General features: G+C 41.6%; 1 protein-coding gene across 1 annotated transcript in view; it reads left to right on the top strand.

Annotated features, from left to right (window-relative positions):
* The first annotated feature begins 397 nt into the window (after positions 1-397).
* Positions 398-16,958, top strand: part of slc35f3b (solute carrier family 35 member F3b) — a 41,722-nt gene continuing 25,161 nt past the window's right edge. The window contains exons 1-2 of the mRNA XM_076165223.1: positions 398-495; positions 1,282-1,496. Of these exons, the coding sequence (XP_076021338.1) occupies positions 398-495; positions 1,282-1,496 (313 nt within the window). The remainder of the gene's footprint in view (positions 496-1,281; positions 1,497-16,958) is intronic.

Below are 16,958 nucleotides of genomic sequence, written 5' to 3'. Positions count from 1 at the left end.
GCCAACACATTGTGCCATTCCAGAGAAATGCCAAATAAAGACCAGTATAAGTTTAACCATTTTCATATCATTTGCCATAAGTTGATTCAAATCTCCACATTAATACTGATTGATTCTCTACAAACTGGTTCAGATTGGTTCAGTTGAAGTTGGACAGCTCGTCACTTCTCCCTCATTGTCCTGTTGACTTGTATTGGCCCCGGCAGATGGCGCTGTTGCAGTGCCACGCCAGGTCCACTTATCCGTGTGACAGCACAGCACACAGCCTTTTCTCATGGTTAAAGCGTGTGTAAGAGTAGCGCCCAGCCGTATTGTGGCAGTAGAAGCAGCAGGATGAAGGTGCTTCTTCTCTTCGTCAACCCAATGAGGATTTAGATGAATTAAGTCCTGCTGGATCATGATTGGTGATGGAGAGGGGACAGTGTGGGACCGGGTCGGGCGGCCCCGCAGGGACTGCATGTGTTATCTTGGACCTCCTTCTACTTTGATGCCGATGTAAGATGTTTAAACTTTGAAGGAGTTGGAATCGGAGACAACGGACACCTGTTGCGAAATTTATTCCACAGGCGAAACATCGTCGGATTTGGACTTTTATTTTATTTTCTTATAATGGATAAAAGCTTAAATGATAAAGCATGTGAATTGATGTTTTGAATGATTTACATCTAATATGACGTTACTAAATTCGTATTGTTTAGAATCAATATGTTGCTAATACAGATAATCGATTGAAAACTTCATTATATAATCATATAAAATGCTGAATAATAAAAAAAAGACGGATTTTACAAAGCGATTTTTTCTCCGTATGCTTCGTCATATTTTATAATCAAGGTGGAGTTGCTGATCTTTGGAGCATTGGCGCAGCATTGGAAGCTAAAGTTGAGACCTTCATTAAGTGTTTCTTCTCCATCTATACCACTTATGATCGATTCATTAGTTACATTTATATGCTGTGTGCGTTTATATAAGTGTACACTTTGGCTTTCATCTGAGCTCCACAGCGGGAGAGAACAATTTGCAGAGGAAGAGTCACTTTGGTTTAGTGTCTGTTGTGCGGACGCGCAGTGAAGGATGAAGATGTGCCTGTAGAGAGGAGCGGCAATGGGCCTTTACAGTCAGTGGCAGCGTGTCCACTATGGAACATATACAAGCTACTTTCCTCTTTTAGTCGCTTCTTTATTCTGAAGCTTCACAGAGACACCCCCCACCCCTTTTCCTTCACCAAACCGATCTCAGTTTGCCTTGAAATCTCTTCACTTCTTGCTCTTCTCCTTCCAGCGGAATGCGTAAATCTCCCGACGTGAGCCCCAGACGGCTTTCGGACATCAGCCCTCAGCTCAGACAACTCAAATACCTGGTGGTGGACGAGTCCATCAAAGAGGACCTCAAGTCGTCCCGCTCGGTTGAGGACATCAACAGCGCGTCCATAGAGGAGCGGATATTGCGGATCACAGGTTATTATGGATATCAGCCGTGGAGTGCAAGCTGCAAGAGTGAGTCCATGTGTTGTTACTGTTACTGCTTACCTGCATGAAGCTCAGCATGATTATGCAGAGGCGTAATAGTGACAGATGAAGCAGCTGCTCCGTTTCTGCACTGCTGGGCCATGCAAGCATGCAAGAGTATAGAGTGTTGATAAATATAGAATCATAGAGGTTTTTGCAGGGGCAGAATGATGCTTTGCGCTTTTCTGACCTGGCAACAAGGATACTAAGTGCTTTACTGTCGATTTAGGTCTTTGCATCAGAATTTTGGTGTGTTCTAATGTGTTTTTGGGTGGATAAAGCCCAAGGGAGGGACACAGGTCGGCTAGTTGCTTCAAAGGAAGTTGACTCATCCTTACTGGCAAACATTGGCTTATGCATTTATAATGTTTAAACTCATGGGCCGCAGGAGGTATGGGCGTATTTTCCACAGCAGTCAGGGGAAGCACAAGTGTAAGGAATAGCATTAATGAGGATTTATTCTGTTCTGTTCTAAATCTGTGCAATGTGTGTGAGGCAACAAGCCAGCATGCACAGCACCAGAGCACTGACGCACCTTGACATTAATCCTCTAAGGTACAATTACTACTGATAACAGCTTGAGTTACACTTTTCTATTAGTCATAACTTCAGAAATGGAGATTCTGACCTTTACAGAGTCACTGGTTGCGGAATCCTTATGAGAAATACAGAGAAAAATGTTTTAAAAATCACACACAGAAACAAAACCTCAGATATTGTAGCTATAGATTAATTGATTTTCAGTCATGGATGGATTTCAATGAGCTCTTTTGATTGCAAATCTCTTACTACACTGGTATACGACAAGTCCAATTGTAATGAGAGAGGTGTACTGCTGCGGTAGAGGCAGCACAGTTTGTGTGTGTGCACTGAATCCCAGCATTGAGCCCTGTGTGCTGCTGGGAAAATGGAGCTGATCTCTCCTGAATGAGACAGTAATGACAGATTCATGATATTTTTCAGCTCAATGCTCATTATTTCCACTGTATCCCTTTTATTTTTGCTTTCCCTTTGTTCTGAGAATGGCACGCTACGACATCATTGTTGCTGCTGGTTGCTGCTGACACTCAGGTTAATGTTTGCTTCACTGGAGCCTGTTGAGCCTCCAGTCAGAGGTAATGTTGCTCACGCCAATCGATTTTTGAGAAAAGAAAAAACATGTCAGTTCAGCTTTTGTTTCTTCTCTGGTTTGATTTGGTGGACCACTTGGCTTTTCTTTAGTTTTAGTGCACAGCGTAGAGTGTCTGAGCTGAAATTGCCTGACTGGATGATGTAACAGAGCAATCTCGCCACAGTGTGAGGATGCTGCTGCAGCTTTAACAGGACAAACCACACAAACCAGTCTTTGCAACTGTCTGGTGTGATTAATGCACACATCTCTTACGTCAGATAACAGTACAAAATTATGTATAACTCATGCACTAAGTAACAATTAGTTCTCGTAATTTCAACACAAAGTGGCTCTGTGATACACTGCTTTTAGATTTACTAGGTTGGCTCACAAGGATCATTTGATTTCTCGCTGGTTATGGCAGTAAGACTCATATTTACATCATCACGTCTCTCAACCATAGATCCACAGAGCAAAATAGATCAGCAAACCTGGCAGATGTTGTTTAATTGATCTATTGAGTATGTTTTGATTGATTGAAGCTGCACTCTGTACTTACTGAGTGTTTGGATCTGCACGTTAAATCCATTAATCACAGTTTGGAAGCCTAATTTGTTTTAGGTGCAGGTAATTTATGCACTGAGCTCATTCCAGATGATTAGAAGGCGATTCATTCACTTCTGCAGTTGTTTGTCACAGTCCTTTAAATTGTGTAATCGTTATAGTTGTTGTGCAGTTGATGGGAAAAAAGCAAGAATAGTTTATTGTAGTCATTGTCTTTCTATGGAAATGGAGGAGAGAGAGGAGATTATTTTCAAATGCTCCCACACACACACACACACACACACACACACACACGCACACACACACACACACACACACACACACACACACACACACACATTCATTTAGAAAGAAATATTATTTCTAGAAACATTAGAAAGATGGTTTACTATCCTGAATACTATTTCGCGTATACAATCCTGTCCTCTCCTGCCACGGTGGTGCAATTGTTGACATTGTTCTCCAACCATCAAAAATACATGTTAGGTTGATGCTCCTGCCATTTTATGACAAGTCTTGCACAAGTCTGTAGGCCTTGGAGTTGGAGTTAGAGTCCTTGGATGCCAAACCCTGTCAAGTCAAGTCAGCGTTATTTGTATAGGGTGATATCACATACAATGTCTCAAAGAGCTTTACAGGCCCACAACATCAGAAGAAGTTGTTGCATGGAAGATAGAGGCGAGGGAGAGAGAGACACGAGAAGAGAGAATGCGACAGCAAATTTGCAAGTTAAGTCGGCTTATCTCCCAAAACCAAGGGGGAATCAAAAAATGGAGTAAATCCGCTAATTAGTGGAACAGGAGTTACATTCCAGGTTTTCATTTCATTTCTTCTTGCAATTATTTGAACCAGAGACACAGAGCAGAATGCAGATGGTGAAAGCAGCTCATGAATACCTTTCAATCAAGTGCAAAGAGATACCTATCTTGTTTTGTTAACTACAGGAATGTTCAGAAAGCGAACATGTGACATTCCTCGCAGGAATGCACCGGCAAAGCTGGAGCAAGTATGTGAGTAAAAATAGCACATTTTACATGAAAAGCCACATCACTGAGCTTGGCGATGTGAAGTGGCGGATGACTTCATAGGGCATTGTTACTCCTTCAATATGAAAGTGTAGGGGTGTAAGTGATCACAAAGCCAAAATTGCATTTAAACACAAAGACTCTGCTCAATTTACCATAACTGAGGGGTTATTTACTTTTCCCAGAGTGATCCGTGCACAAATGGAGCTCATTCAGAAGCACATTTGAGCAGCAGATTTACTTCTGATGGGTAACACATGCCAGAGGAGTGGGAGCTTATAGTGAGTGAAGATGCTGCAGGTTTGCCTTTTTATCCCAGATAGGAAGCCTGAGCTCTGTCTCCGTCTCTGTGTTGTCAATGTTTGGATCTAATGAGGTGGAAAATATATCTTAAGGATTCACAAAGCCTTTCACATAGTCTTCTTCAATGCATCAAAGAATAGGTGGCTGGTTATGTATCCGACACTGCTTTGTTGCAACTTATAATGTAACTTCTTTATTATTCTTCTGAATGATTAATAATACATAAATGCTGCAGCTCTATGCTGTGCACACTGAGTGAAAACCATTCACGTTAGTCTGTATACAAGGTCTTTGCTATTTTGATTGGCAGTGGCTTCCCACCTCAAATCGATCTGGTCCACCATCTTTGAGCACATACAGAAGTAGTTCTTACTGCTCTGAGGCCCAAGGAGCGAGGAGGCTTCCTGGAAGAGGCATGAGTGAGGAAACAGGAAGTGTGTTCAGTATAGATCTAAAGCATAAAAGAAGCAGCATAAATGAGGGAAATGTTTAATAAAACATCCAGAGGGGAAATGTTCTAATGAATTGCTGCAGGCTGCAGTTTAACGCTCTAACTCTCTCTTGTGACATACACTTAAGATGGATGTGTGGACTGGCGGAGCCGTCAGATTGAGCTTCAGATGTGTATGCTTATGGTCATGTGGGAAATTAAAACAGTACTTCAGAGCGAGCAGAGCAGTACAGAGCACAGAAAAGTCTCACTGTTAAGGAGCGAGGAGTTTTCATTGCATCTTTAGGATTAAGACAGAAGAAAAAGACATAAGTGAGGGGAATGTGGCATCAGTTAGAGAACTTTGAGATGCAGCTCAGGTGTAATTCATGTAAACACAATTTATTTATTTTGACATGAACCTCCACTTTGGCTTATATTATGTAAACATGAGGAAGAAAAAACAATTGTGTCCTTTTAAAAATCCTAGAAAATACAAGTATTATGTAGTTTTATAGGCATTATGAAGTGTTTTTGGCAAAGAAACAGTTTAAAAGATCTGAACGTACTTAGATCATAGTGTGCATTGTTGCAGATTATCTTTAAAAGCAGAGCTTGGATGGCTGCAATCACCAAGATGAGTCTGTAATTGCTGCCATTTTCACCGTTTAAGGTTTGACCGTGGAGGCATTATTCAGCAGTCACAGCCAGGTGTTGTAATGATTCTGTGGAATTTAGACTAGTCTTTTTCAGTCAAGATCCTCACAGGAAGAGGATTCTCTAAAATTAGGCCTATTGTTTCTGTGTGAGCATGTCCCTAAAGGTTTGTCTGTCTCTGTTATCCTCCCAACACACACATAATCACAAATGTGTCATCCCTCCAGCAAGAATTTAGAGCTTCATGGGGCATGAAATTAGTATGCATTCTATTTTGAGTGCATGCAAGCGCAGAGGATGATTGTGTGCGCAGGAAAAAGAAGTATTAACTAACAGCTGGAAGAGATGTACACGGTGCGGTCAACAATGACTGGCAGCTAGAATAAAGAGCTTTCAACCCAGCTGGACAGAGAGGAAGGAATAACAAGCTTCTATACCAACTGTCACTTGCACAGCTTCTTGTATCTTCCTCTCCTCATTTTGACCCTAACCCACATTCATCCAAAAGTAAAGCTGCAGCAAGGACTCAGAATCTGGACCCGCAAACAGACAATGAGCAAAAGTAGGAAGTAGTAAGTAGGCAGGTGAGTAAATCCAGGTCAAGGAAGTTTTAGCGAACAAATCTAACGGACAAGGTCAGTATCCAGTGGTGGAGGAGGTGGGTTTACATTCAGAATTGAGGCTCAGGGATCCAGCGAAAGTCTAAAAAGGCCAGGATGAAGAGCCAAACGAATCAGAAGGATAAGGTACTCACTGGAGCACTTGAACCGCATGGGCCCCAGATGTGATGTGGGAGAGATGAGAGGAAACGGGGCATGATTGCAGTGTACTAGAGGGCTGAGGTGGACGATACAAGCAAGTGAGTGGGCGAGATGAGCAGAGGCAGGAAACTCAGGGTCGGAGGCTGGTGGACAAATGGGGTATTACACGCTTTATGGTAGCTGCCAAAGACGAGCTTGCAACACAAACAAAAAGACCTTGGAATGGAACGCAACACTGATCATCAATCTGCGGTGCATTCAAGGACCTGTTTGTGTGTTCATTCAGGAGTCGCAGTTTGGTTGCTCATTTGTCATAGTTACAATGGTTGAGTGGGCAGAGAAAACACTGTTATTATTATTTGAAACACCAGTGCAGGGGTGTAATGTAGTGTCAAACCTGCAAATCATCATTATTCACTTCTGTAGCCCTTATTCAAGCCTGGACAACCACAACAGAACAGGTATGCAGGATAATACCATGATACCATGTCAATAGGGGGAATCATTACACAAACATACATTTGCACATGCATAGCCGGGACCCTCCCACCCACACACACACACACACACACACACATAAACACAAACACTTCTCTCAAGGGAGGTCGAGCAATAAGCTATGGAAATGGGAGACAAGAACAGTGCAGTATGGAGGTAAACAGTCCATTTCTATGCTGTTCCTCTCTGTGATCATACACATACATTTTTGAAACACTGCGACATGCTGTAGTGATATGCATAACTTAGAACATACTCAAAAAATCTCCTGCCCAGAGGACTCAAACATCACCATGAAATTAAATATTTATGTAAATGGGTGATATGACAGTGGGACACATATTTATGAGGTCTTGTGATGCCTCAGTTCCACAGGGTTTCCATTCCACCATTTGACAGGTTGATTGAAAGTGTATTTGTCCAAATAACCATGGATACCTACAGTACTCTTGAGTGAGGAGTAGTGGAGTCCTCTCTACAGAAGGACAAAGACAGTCCGTGAGTGGACGGTTCAGTACAGTAGCTATGTATGTGCAATGGCAGCTTATCTGTGTTAGCACAAAGATACTGTATCATCACCCAGCAGGACCACCCAGTATGAGCCAGTATAGCTCAGTATTAGCTTCATTACTGCAGGGTTGTGTGTAATTAAAACATGGTCAAAGAGGTTCCAGTCTCACATTCCAACCATTCTATTTGTAAGAGAATGGTTAGTTGGTTTGCTTTGTTTGATTGGTTGTTCAAGGACAGGCAGAGGACTTTTTAATGATTCATCAACACTGGGAGATGTTGAGTTTTTCAATATTTCAATAAAGAAAGAAGGCATATGAACCCCATGATGGACTATCAGTAGATAGTAGGTAGGCGAGATATTGATACAATTTAAAAACCTTTTCTTTTGACCAATAAAGTAATTAAGTGCTATTATTATTGTTATGATTGTGGTCCTTTCTTTTCTTCTCTAGTTGAACATGGATGTGAGTTGTGGGTTCAAAGCTCTCTCTCCTTCTCTGTATGGGATCAATTAAAAAAAAAGGTTTAGAAAAACAAAACACATTTTGTCCAGGGTTGTTCATCCTTGGAGGAGGTGTGAAGTGCCCCTCTAGTTGTATAGCATGTGGTGGCTCATTTAGAAACCATTTCTGGTACAGTAGCAACAGACTCTGTTGCATAACAGCTCATCTATAATTGAGAACGTGGCATAGATCATCACATAGCTGCTCCTGAAGCCCTGGGTACACCCAGAGGACTGAAGGATCTGCAGCTCGGCTATTTCACTTTGAAGATAAATGCCGTCCACTCTGCGGTCCTTTGTCTCTATCAGCTGTCTGTCTCTGCTATCTGTCTCTTCCAAAATGGTGGAGTTTAGAGAGGGGAGGTGACTTAAGCAGAGCAAAAGAGGACAAGAAAGGCTCAGGTGTTAACCGAGGGTTGAGTATTTATCTGGAGTCCAATTTTCTCCATTTCAGTGACTCCACTCCCAGCTCACTCTACCTTGTAATTGAAATTCTGCTTGTCTCATGTCAAATCCTGTCCCGGCGTTCTCGTTCCTCCTCCTTTTGTCTTTTTATCCCCAGTTAATTAGAAGTTTGAAAGTGATGACCTACCTTTGTCTGTGTAATTAATCTGAGGTCTGCACTGGCCACTCTCAGCACATCAGTGTCCTCCAGAAAGCAGTGCTCAGGAACAGAGAGAGAGAGAGAGCAGTGTGTAAATGGATGGTGCAAGTAATTTGGAGGCTTATCTGAGCATGACTGCAACCAAGTAATACTGGTAGGAGTGTGTGAGTGCACCACAAAGGCTGAATGTATAATGGTGTGCTATGAAGGATGGAGTTGACTATTCATGGAAGCTTGTTGCGTTGAGAGATACACACAAACAAGCCCGTGCCCACACAAGGTTTACAGATCCCCTCACTGGATTCCTCCCATAACTTACATCCTCTGCAGCTCTGCACAACAAATGCGTGAAAAAGTCTTTAAGTTGCAAATGCCGATTGATTTTTCCACATGCATTCACTTTACCAATCCATTCTCATTATCTCGTCTTCTTCCCGACATCGACTCGCATTACTATCTATTCATGCCACTTATGTCACCTGCCGCCCTATTTCATTCGTTGTTCATTCGTCTGTTTTCATTTGTCTGACTGGCATTTCACCGATACCATGTGTGTCAGCCTGGTTTTACCCATCGATCAGGCGCTAATAGGCACCAACACAAAAAGGCATGTAGCCTTTTCTGCCACCGCTTGAAAACCCAAAACAAACGAGTTCACTGATTGACACTGGAGATTCATTTAGAGAGTGTTTCTGTATTCTGAGGCAAGCGAGAAGAAACTAGTGCAACCGTGCGTGATGTGCGAGGGTTTCAGTAAACAGCCTCGTGCGGCCAAGTGCAGGCTTTGTTTGAAACATGACATTAACCCCTCTGCATCCCATTTTTGAGCCAGATCGCTTCTTGTAAATGGTTGGCTTTCCATTTCCAAGCACATTTTGAAGAATTCATCATTTGTTGCCGCTGGCCTTGTGTATGCACAGTACAGAATCGATGTATGATGACACATACAAACCATGCTGATACAAACCAGCACTGTATGAAATGTTTGTGATGGAGGATGGGCTGGGGGAGGTGAGGGAGGTGGTGCAGCCAGCAGGGGAGAACAGCACAGTTAAGCTTCAAAGATATTGTGTTTGGTGTTAGAAGAGATGTAAGATCAAATTCGTTTTACTATTTGTTGCTGACTAAAGCCTGCAATTGAAAGTCATACCTTTCCTGATCAACGCGACAAACGTAAAGCAGCAACAAAGTCGGAGCAGAAAGACAGAAGAAGGAAAACAAAAGTAGACTATACAAATACATTTGATTTGATTTGATTTGATTTGATCTGCATGAATCTGTGTCAAGATCTGCAGTCTGTGAGGTCTGTGAAAGCTCAGCTAACGCATGCTTCTGCGAGAGAGAGAAAGATTATAAAATGGTTCAAAGGAGAGGAGTCAATGAGGATTATGCATCTATTTAATCGAACCTAATATAGATTAATTTTGCATTTACAGGTTGGTTAGACTGAGATTCCATTAATCTGATCGGATCACTTTGATGTATTTCATAGTCATTTACATAGATCAGATAAAGCGCAAACTAAATCTGACCTGATCTGATTGATGACAGCTAATAGTAATCATGCAGGTTCTTCAGCACTGATTTTGATCTTAATTTCTCTCTGTATTATAGGATAACGTTGCCATGGCTGAGGTCTTGTTCACAGCAGCTTTTGGAAAATGAGGAACAGTGGCAGGGCGTCTGTCTGTGTTATTCATTACTCACAGAGTTTCATAAAGAGTGAAGAATTGCAGCATGAAGAAGTCCCAACATGAAGAGTTTTTTTAGATGTCCAGGCTCTCTTAGATGTAGCGTGCTGTAGAGTCTCTGCAGTATAATACAGACTGATCAAGAAGATGAGAAGAGCTCGCTCTCAGAGTTCCCTCTATCAGATACTAAAACAAAGCCAATGTCAGGAGTGTGTGTGCCCTTCTAAGCTTTGATTTAAAAGCACAAGTGGGTTTCTTGGTTTTACTCCTTTAAAGATTCCGCTGAAAACTTTAAAGTAGACTGGAAAACTAACTGATCATTGCACTGCAGTGTAACGATACTATGGGAGTGGGAGAAAAGTGCTCTGTCACAAACATGATTCTTGAAACAAACAATTCTTGATTTGTCGTGCTGATGACATATTTAGTCCCTTAACTGTCCTTATGTTTGTTTATTGTACATCTGTAATGTTCAGAACTTGTATCTATAGGGAGGCAATGGCTCAGTGGTAGAGCTTCAGCTTGGAAACCGGAGGGTTGCTGGTTCGAGTCCTTGCCGAGGTGCCCATGAGCAAGGCACCGAACCCTTAATTGCTCCCCCCTCTGTAACTTACTGGGTGGTAATGTAATGTAAGTCGCTTTGGATAAAAGCGTCTGCTAAATGCTCGTAATGTAATGTATCTATACAAGTTAAATAAAACTAGGGCACACACACTCCTGACATTTGGAAATGAATACATATGATATGATTTAGTCATAATAGTTATTTTTCTAGTAAAATCTTTGCAGAAGGTGATAAAGGATGTCAAAAGTTTGTAGACACCACTTCAGATAATACATCGTAGTGAGATTCACTTGTTTTAAGAAATAAGAATAATTATCTTTTACCAGCAAAATAGCACAATATCGAATTACATTACTCACCTTATTGCAATACAGTCTTAATCTTGTGTCAGCACTTATTTATCAGAAAAATTGTGGAACGACTAATAATAACTGCATTGCATTGGTTTTAACATTTATTGTGCATTGATATGTATGAGTAGAGGATTAAACTGAAGTATTATGTGATGGTGCTGTAGCGATTGCCAGGCTGTGATGGCCGAGGGAGGGAGCATTCCATTCCATGTCACTTTAGGTCATTATTACTTTATAACCAACAACCCCCCGCACTACAAAGTACCAATGTTGGACAGGAAATCAGACAATTAAGGGAGCTGTGGACGTGGATGCAAGCCGACATGGAGCGGGGAGGCTGAGGGGGGCCTGAACCTCCTCTACCCCCTCAGGCAGCTGACTGATCCACATTCCTCAGCCCCCATACATGGAGTAAATAATCGCTTAATCATACTGCTTATTTACATCAAGAAATCAAGCCAATGCACAGGCCACCATGTACTCAAGTACTTTACCATGGACAGTGTGTCCATGTTCTATGCACAGTTATATGACTGTTAGAAGAGCGCTTCGCATTACAGCTCAGTACAATAGATAAAGTCGTAGCAAGTATATTTACCCGATATAACTGAACATTAACTCTATTTTGAAGCACAGTATTGATTGCAAAGATCCAGTTGAAAGCTTTTGGTTACTGAATTTTGTCTTCAGTTGCTGAAAAGGTTGTTTCACTTTTGTCTTGATGACCAGCATAAATCAACTAAATGTTGCTACGTTAGTAAAGCTAAGCTGATTCATTCTCATAGAGAGAGGTTAGTGAGTTCATTATGCTGTTTGCTGTTCTGTCCCCTCCCGCCCCCTTCATTCATCGTCAGCCGTGTTCGCTCACACTGTGCGTAAAATGAAGAGACTTCTTTATAACGAGATCTGCTTTAAATGTAACCTTTAAAAAGTGCAGCACAAGTGCCTCCAAAATGGTGCCCGTGTTTGCATTTTGAAATTGGATGTGTGTGAAGTGGAGAGAGATATAGTGTGTATTTTACACTACTGACAGCACTCACACACCTGCTGCTGGGCTTTTGAAGGGGCTCCTAACACCTGCTGCTTTAGTGATGGAAGATTCACTAGTGATCGAAATAGGGTTTGATCAGTGCTGAAAGCCACCACGGTTTGGACCTGGCATCCTATCTGAACACTTCAAAGACAGACAGCAACAGATCTGATGTCTGATGTGATTATACACAGAATGATTAACCCCTAGGTTTCCCTTTGGTCATCAATAAATGCTATTCCCTGTCAGGTGAGATGCCATATTGTTGCCACAGCATCCAGTTTTGTTCACCAGATATAATTTGGTCCGTTTATCAGCTTCAATTATGCTCAGGCGAAATGATTCCGATCACTCGTCCTCCACATAATCGAGGTGTGCACTTTCAGGAGGATTACTTCTGCTCCTTCTCACTGCTTCCCTTTTGTGCGCAGGATGTTCGCTGTTCCTTCTGCACTTTCCTTTGACCAATTTATAAGAAGGATGTGGATGGGTTGAATCCCCGGTGTCCTTGCCAGAGAGATGTTCTGATTCTGAATCTGTCGGAATAACAGGTAGCAACAGGTCCTTGATTTCACAACAGGGGTTCCAGGCCCCGGTAACAACTCGGACAAAGAAAATGTTCTTTTCATTCACACCATTGTTAACACGATTAATTGAATAGCTGCTGGGTAGCCTTGCAGGTTTTGTGAGGTTTGGTCTCATGTGCAGCCATAACATCATAACATCCTTCAGCCAAATACTTAAAACCCCATTCCTGTGTTTATCTCTGTTTTAGCAGTGCTATTCTAACTCTCCAACTGCATTCCAACTAGAGAGTAAAATTCTTGCCTGAGGGGGTCAATAAAATTATGTTAAAATATGCAGTTAAAAAAGACAAGCAGAGGAGATTTATTGTAATTCATGTTGCTGTTGGTTTTAATATTACTTGTGCAATGTTGTACTATGTGAAATCTGCTTTCTCTTTTGTGATAAACCGACCTCCTCCATGTAAATGACTAACACATACATAAGACACATATGGGGCTGTAATCGCCTGTAACTCTGTATACAAATACAGCAAATGTGTCTCTTGATTAGTATTAAAGAATAGCGTAAATGTGCCATTTTCGTTGCACTGCAGAATCAGGCTCAGCACTTTGGATTAGCTGTGATCACTCCACCATCCTGCTCTCTTCCTTTTGGCATTGCTCGAGGGCTCAAGGAGTTCTGAAAGAAAATCAGAGTCGGGAGGGGAGTAAGTGCTTCACAGTGTGACAGATTTCTTACAATGTCCCTAGAATCAACAAAACAAAGAGAAAAAGGTGTGAGGAGCAAGAGGTGCCATACTGTGTGTGGCTTTTTCTCACCTGTGTGGCTGTGTGTATACTGTCGCCGTACATGCTTGTGTGCTTCTGTGACTGTCTTATCTGCTTGTGTCTCTCCGTTGCTTTTCTGAGATGCATCAGAGGGAAAACTGTGGTGTCTTGGTCTTTTTTTAATCACAGCCCTACTTCAAACCTGAGCAGGTGTGTTGTCAGCTCTTTGCCAGTGAGAGCATGCAGTCACGGTGCCCCCTATAGTCAGAGAGGAAGGCCTGCAGGCTGATGGCAAGTTACCAGAGATGACATACGCACACGTCTTTCTCAGCACGACGCTTTGAAATGAGATTTGTGTCTCCAGTCAGCCATGTACACATAAGCAATGCAATCAAGGTTCCTATCTATTTACATAGAGAAGAGAGAGTTGAATCAGTCTGACAGACGCCGTGCCAAAAGAAAGATGTTGTCATATTTATTGATGAGCTATTGAGTCATGATTGCAAACTGCATCATGTATCTAACAGGTATCTGAAATTGTGTTAAATATAATCTGAGCATGGATGGAAGATGACCACCAAATTGCAAACATTCCTGTTCTAAAAGCTGTGTTTTTATGCCTGAACAAAAGGTTGTATAATTTAACATTTCAGGTTCACAATGTCCACTTTTCTTTCAGGCTTGTTTTTTCGTCTGTCTCATTTCCACTGGTAGTGAGAGGTGTTTAGTTGGCTAGTTAATTGCTGCTGTTCACAACAATTTGGATCATTTTAAGCAGATTATGGTAAGGGCGGTATAAAGCAGTGGGAGCTTTCTAGACTTCAGAACCAGCTATGATCCAGAACCATCTATGATCCAGAACCATCTATGAGTTTGATAGAAATGAAAGTAGATTGTACGAAATTCAAATCTTATTGAATATTTTACATGATCAAGAATACTATTTGAATGTATCAAAAACATGAAAACATTTACACACACAAAAATCCACACAGTAAATGTTGTGGATGAATTAGCAGTTATACCACTGCTTGCCAACAGATGGTGCCAGTGCATTATATTGAAAAGGCTTTTATTGTACATACAAATCACCAATTGAGGATTAGTTCAAGGATAATAAGAAACTTCAAAGCTAACCAACCAGTGGAGCATCTTAATCCCCTTATCAGGAATGATAAGAAGGATTACTGGGAGATATTGTGCCAGATGATTCCCAATTGCTTAGAGACGACAGCAGCAAGACTCTGGATTTTACCTCAACAATCTATAAGTGAAAAAATGAATGATGTGTTGTAATTTATTGAAGATATCATATCAAAACAGTTGCATATTCAGAGGTGATCCTGTCCTTTGAAGCTCGGTGCCTTTGACTTTGCCCACGTATATAGATTGCGAGCCACATCCGGATTACCCACTTAGATGCTCAATCCAATTTTGGACCTCTCATGAATAATTCTAGAGGAGTGTTGACTCCTGTGGTTAACCCTCTTGCAACTAACAGTAGATTTATGCTGGAGCACAACCTCTGCCCATTCAGCTTTTTTCTTTGTAGTTTTAAGCAGGAGAGTGGTTAATAGTTCGAGAAAAGTAAGACACTAACAGCCGCTGTGTGACTCAGCCATTGTCTCTACCACCCACAACATGACAATGACATGTTATTGCTATTGTAAGCTGCAATAAAAACTGCCAGACACAGCTACTTTAGATCTCACTTCAATGAAACACATCACATACTACCGTGTCCTCTGAAACAACAGTAATTGGTAGATAGAAATGTGCTGTCAGGGCCTGATTCCTCTTGTGGGATGTAAATTTAATGGACACTGTCTCCTTGATAAAGCCTGGACCACTGGGGTAAAGTGTGATTATACGGTCTATCACTGGCTGTTTCGACTTGATAGCATTTATTAGACACTGCAGGACTTTATTAGCTGTGTTTGTAATTAAGAGGAAATCCCAAGTTACCTGGGTTTAAAGTGGCACTCGTTCCAGCTTCCTTATTCATCCTCCTTAGCTGTTTTATGTTGGGTGGCTGGAAGCGGTGTCCTCCTTTCCTTAATAAGCACTTCATTTTCCACAATGAGCAACCGTTTACATATGTGCAAGAGTTTTGGGCAGCTTTCAACCACAGGAACCACTGCTGATGGAATAGACTCACATCTTATGTAATTGCATACTGTACCTGTCCTTGAGAGAAGATAAATTACAGAAAGAAGCACTGTATTGATTCCCCACGGACAACAAGGTATTGATTTGCAAAAGCCTAATTCAAATTAGTTTTTAATGTGTATATTTTAAATGGAAATTCTTCCATTACTACAAATAATATCCTTTACTTTTTGTATTTGCTATAATAAGATTTTGGTGAGTGCAATCCGTTACCAAACATAGCCTTACAAAGTGTCTTAAATGGTTTCAAGTGGATTGATGAATGTGTAGGCCAGTGTGTATTTAACCAGAATTGGAGAGGAATTTTGGCAACTGTTTTCTCTATGCGACCCCAAGGAGAACCCACTGGGGCCACTAATCCAATAAACTGCTGTAGGTTGCAGTATCTTGACAGCCGGTCGCCTCCGCATATAAGCTGTGATTGCTTTGAGGAGATACACGGCTATGGAGGAGGGAGAGTTAATGTAACTTGACCTTTCTGGCATTCAAAACAAGCAGTTATTTAAGACTCTGACCACCACCCAGTCCCCTCCTGGGAAACGGTGTGAAGTGTCAGGCCAGTGTCACACACGCCTCTTCAGTTTTGTAATGAATCCTCAGCTTCCTAGCACAATATCGAATTACATTACTCACCTTATTGCAATACAGTCTTAATCTTGTGTCAGCACTTATTTATCAGAAAAATTGTGGAACGACTAATAATAACTGCATTGCATTGGTTTTAACATTTATTGTGCATTGATATGTATGAGTAGAGGATTAAACTGAAGTATTATGTGATGGTGCTGTAGCGATTGCCAGGCTGTGATGGCCGAGGGAGGGAGCATTCCATTCCATGTCACTTTAGGTCATTATTACTTTATAACCAACAACCCCCCGCACTACAAAGTACCAATGTTGGACAGGAAATCAGACAATTAAGGGAGCTGTGGACGTGGATGCAAGCCGACATGGAGCGGGGAGGCTGAGGGGGGCCTGAACCTCCTCTACCCCCTCAGGCAGCTGACTGATCCACATTCCTCAGCCCCCATACATGGAGTAAATAATCGCTTAATCATACTGCTTATTTACATCAAGAAATCAAGCCAATGCACAGGCCACCATGTACTCAAGTACTTTACCATGGACAGTGTGTCCATGTTCTATGCACAGTTATATGACTGTTAGAAGAGCGCTTCGCATTACAGCTCAGTACAATAGATAAAGTCGTAGCAAGTATATTTACCCGATATAACTGAACATTAACTCTATTTTGAAGCACAGTATTGATTGCAAAGATCCAGTTGAAAGCTTTTGGTTACTGAATTTTGTCTTCAGTTGCTGAAAAGGTTGTTTCACTTTTGTCTTGATGACCAGCATAAATCAACTAAATGTTGCTA

Source organism: Genypterus blacodes, unplaced genomic scaffold, assembly GCF_046128005.1.
Source record: "Genypterus blacodes isolate CSIRO-AG114 ecotype Tasmania unplaced genomic scaffold, CSIRO-AGI_Gbla_v1 ptg000012l_1, whole genome shotgun sequence".
NCBI lineage: Eukaryota > Metazoa > Chordata > Actinopteri > Ophidiiformes > Ophidiidae > Genypterus > Genypterus blacodes.
This window is presented reverse-complemented; position numbering and strand designations above follow the sequence as displayed.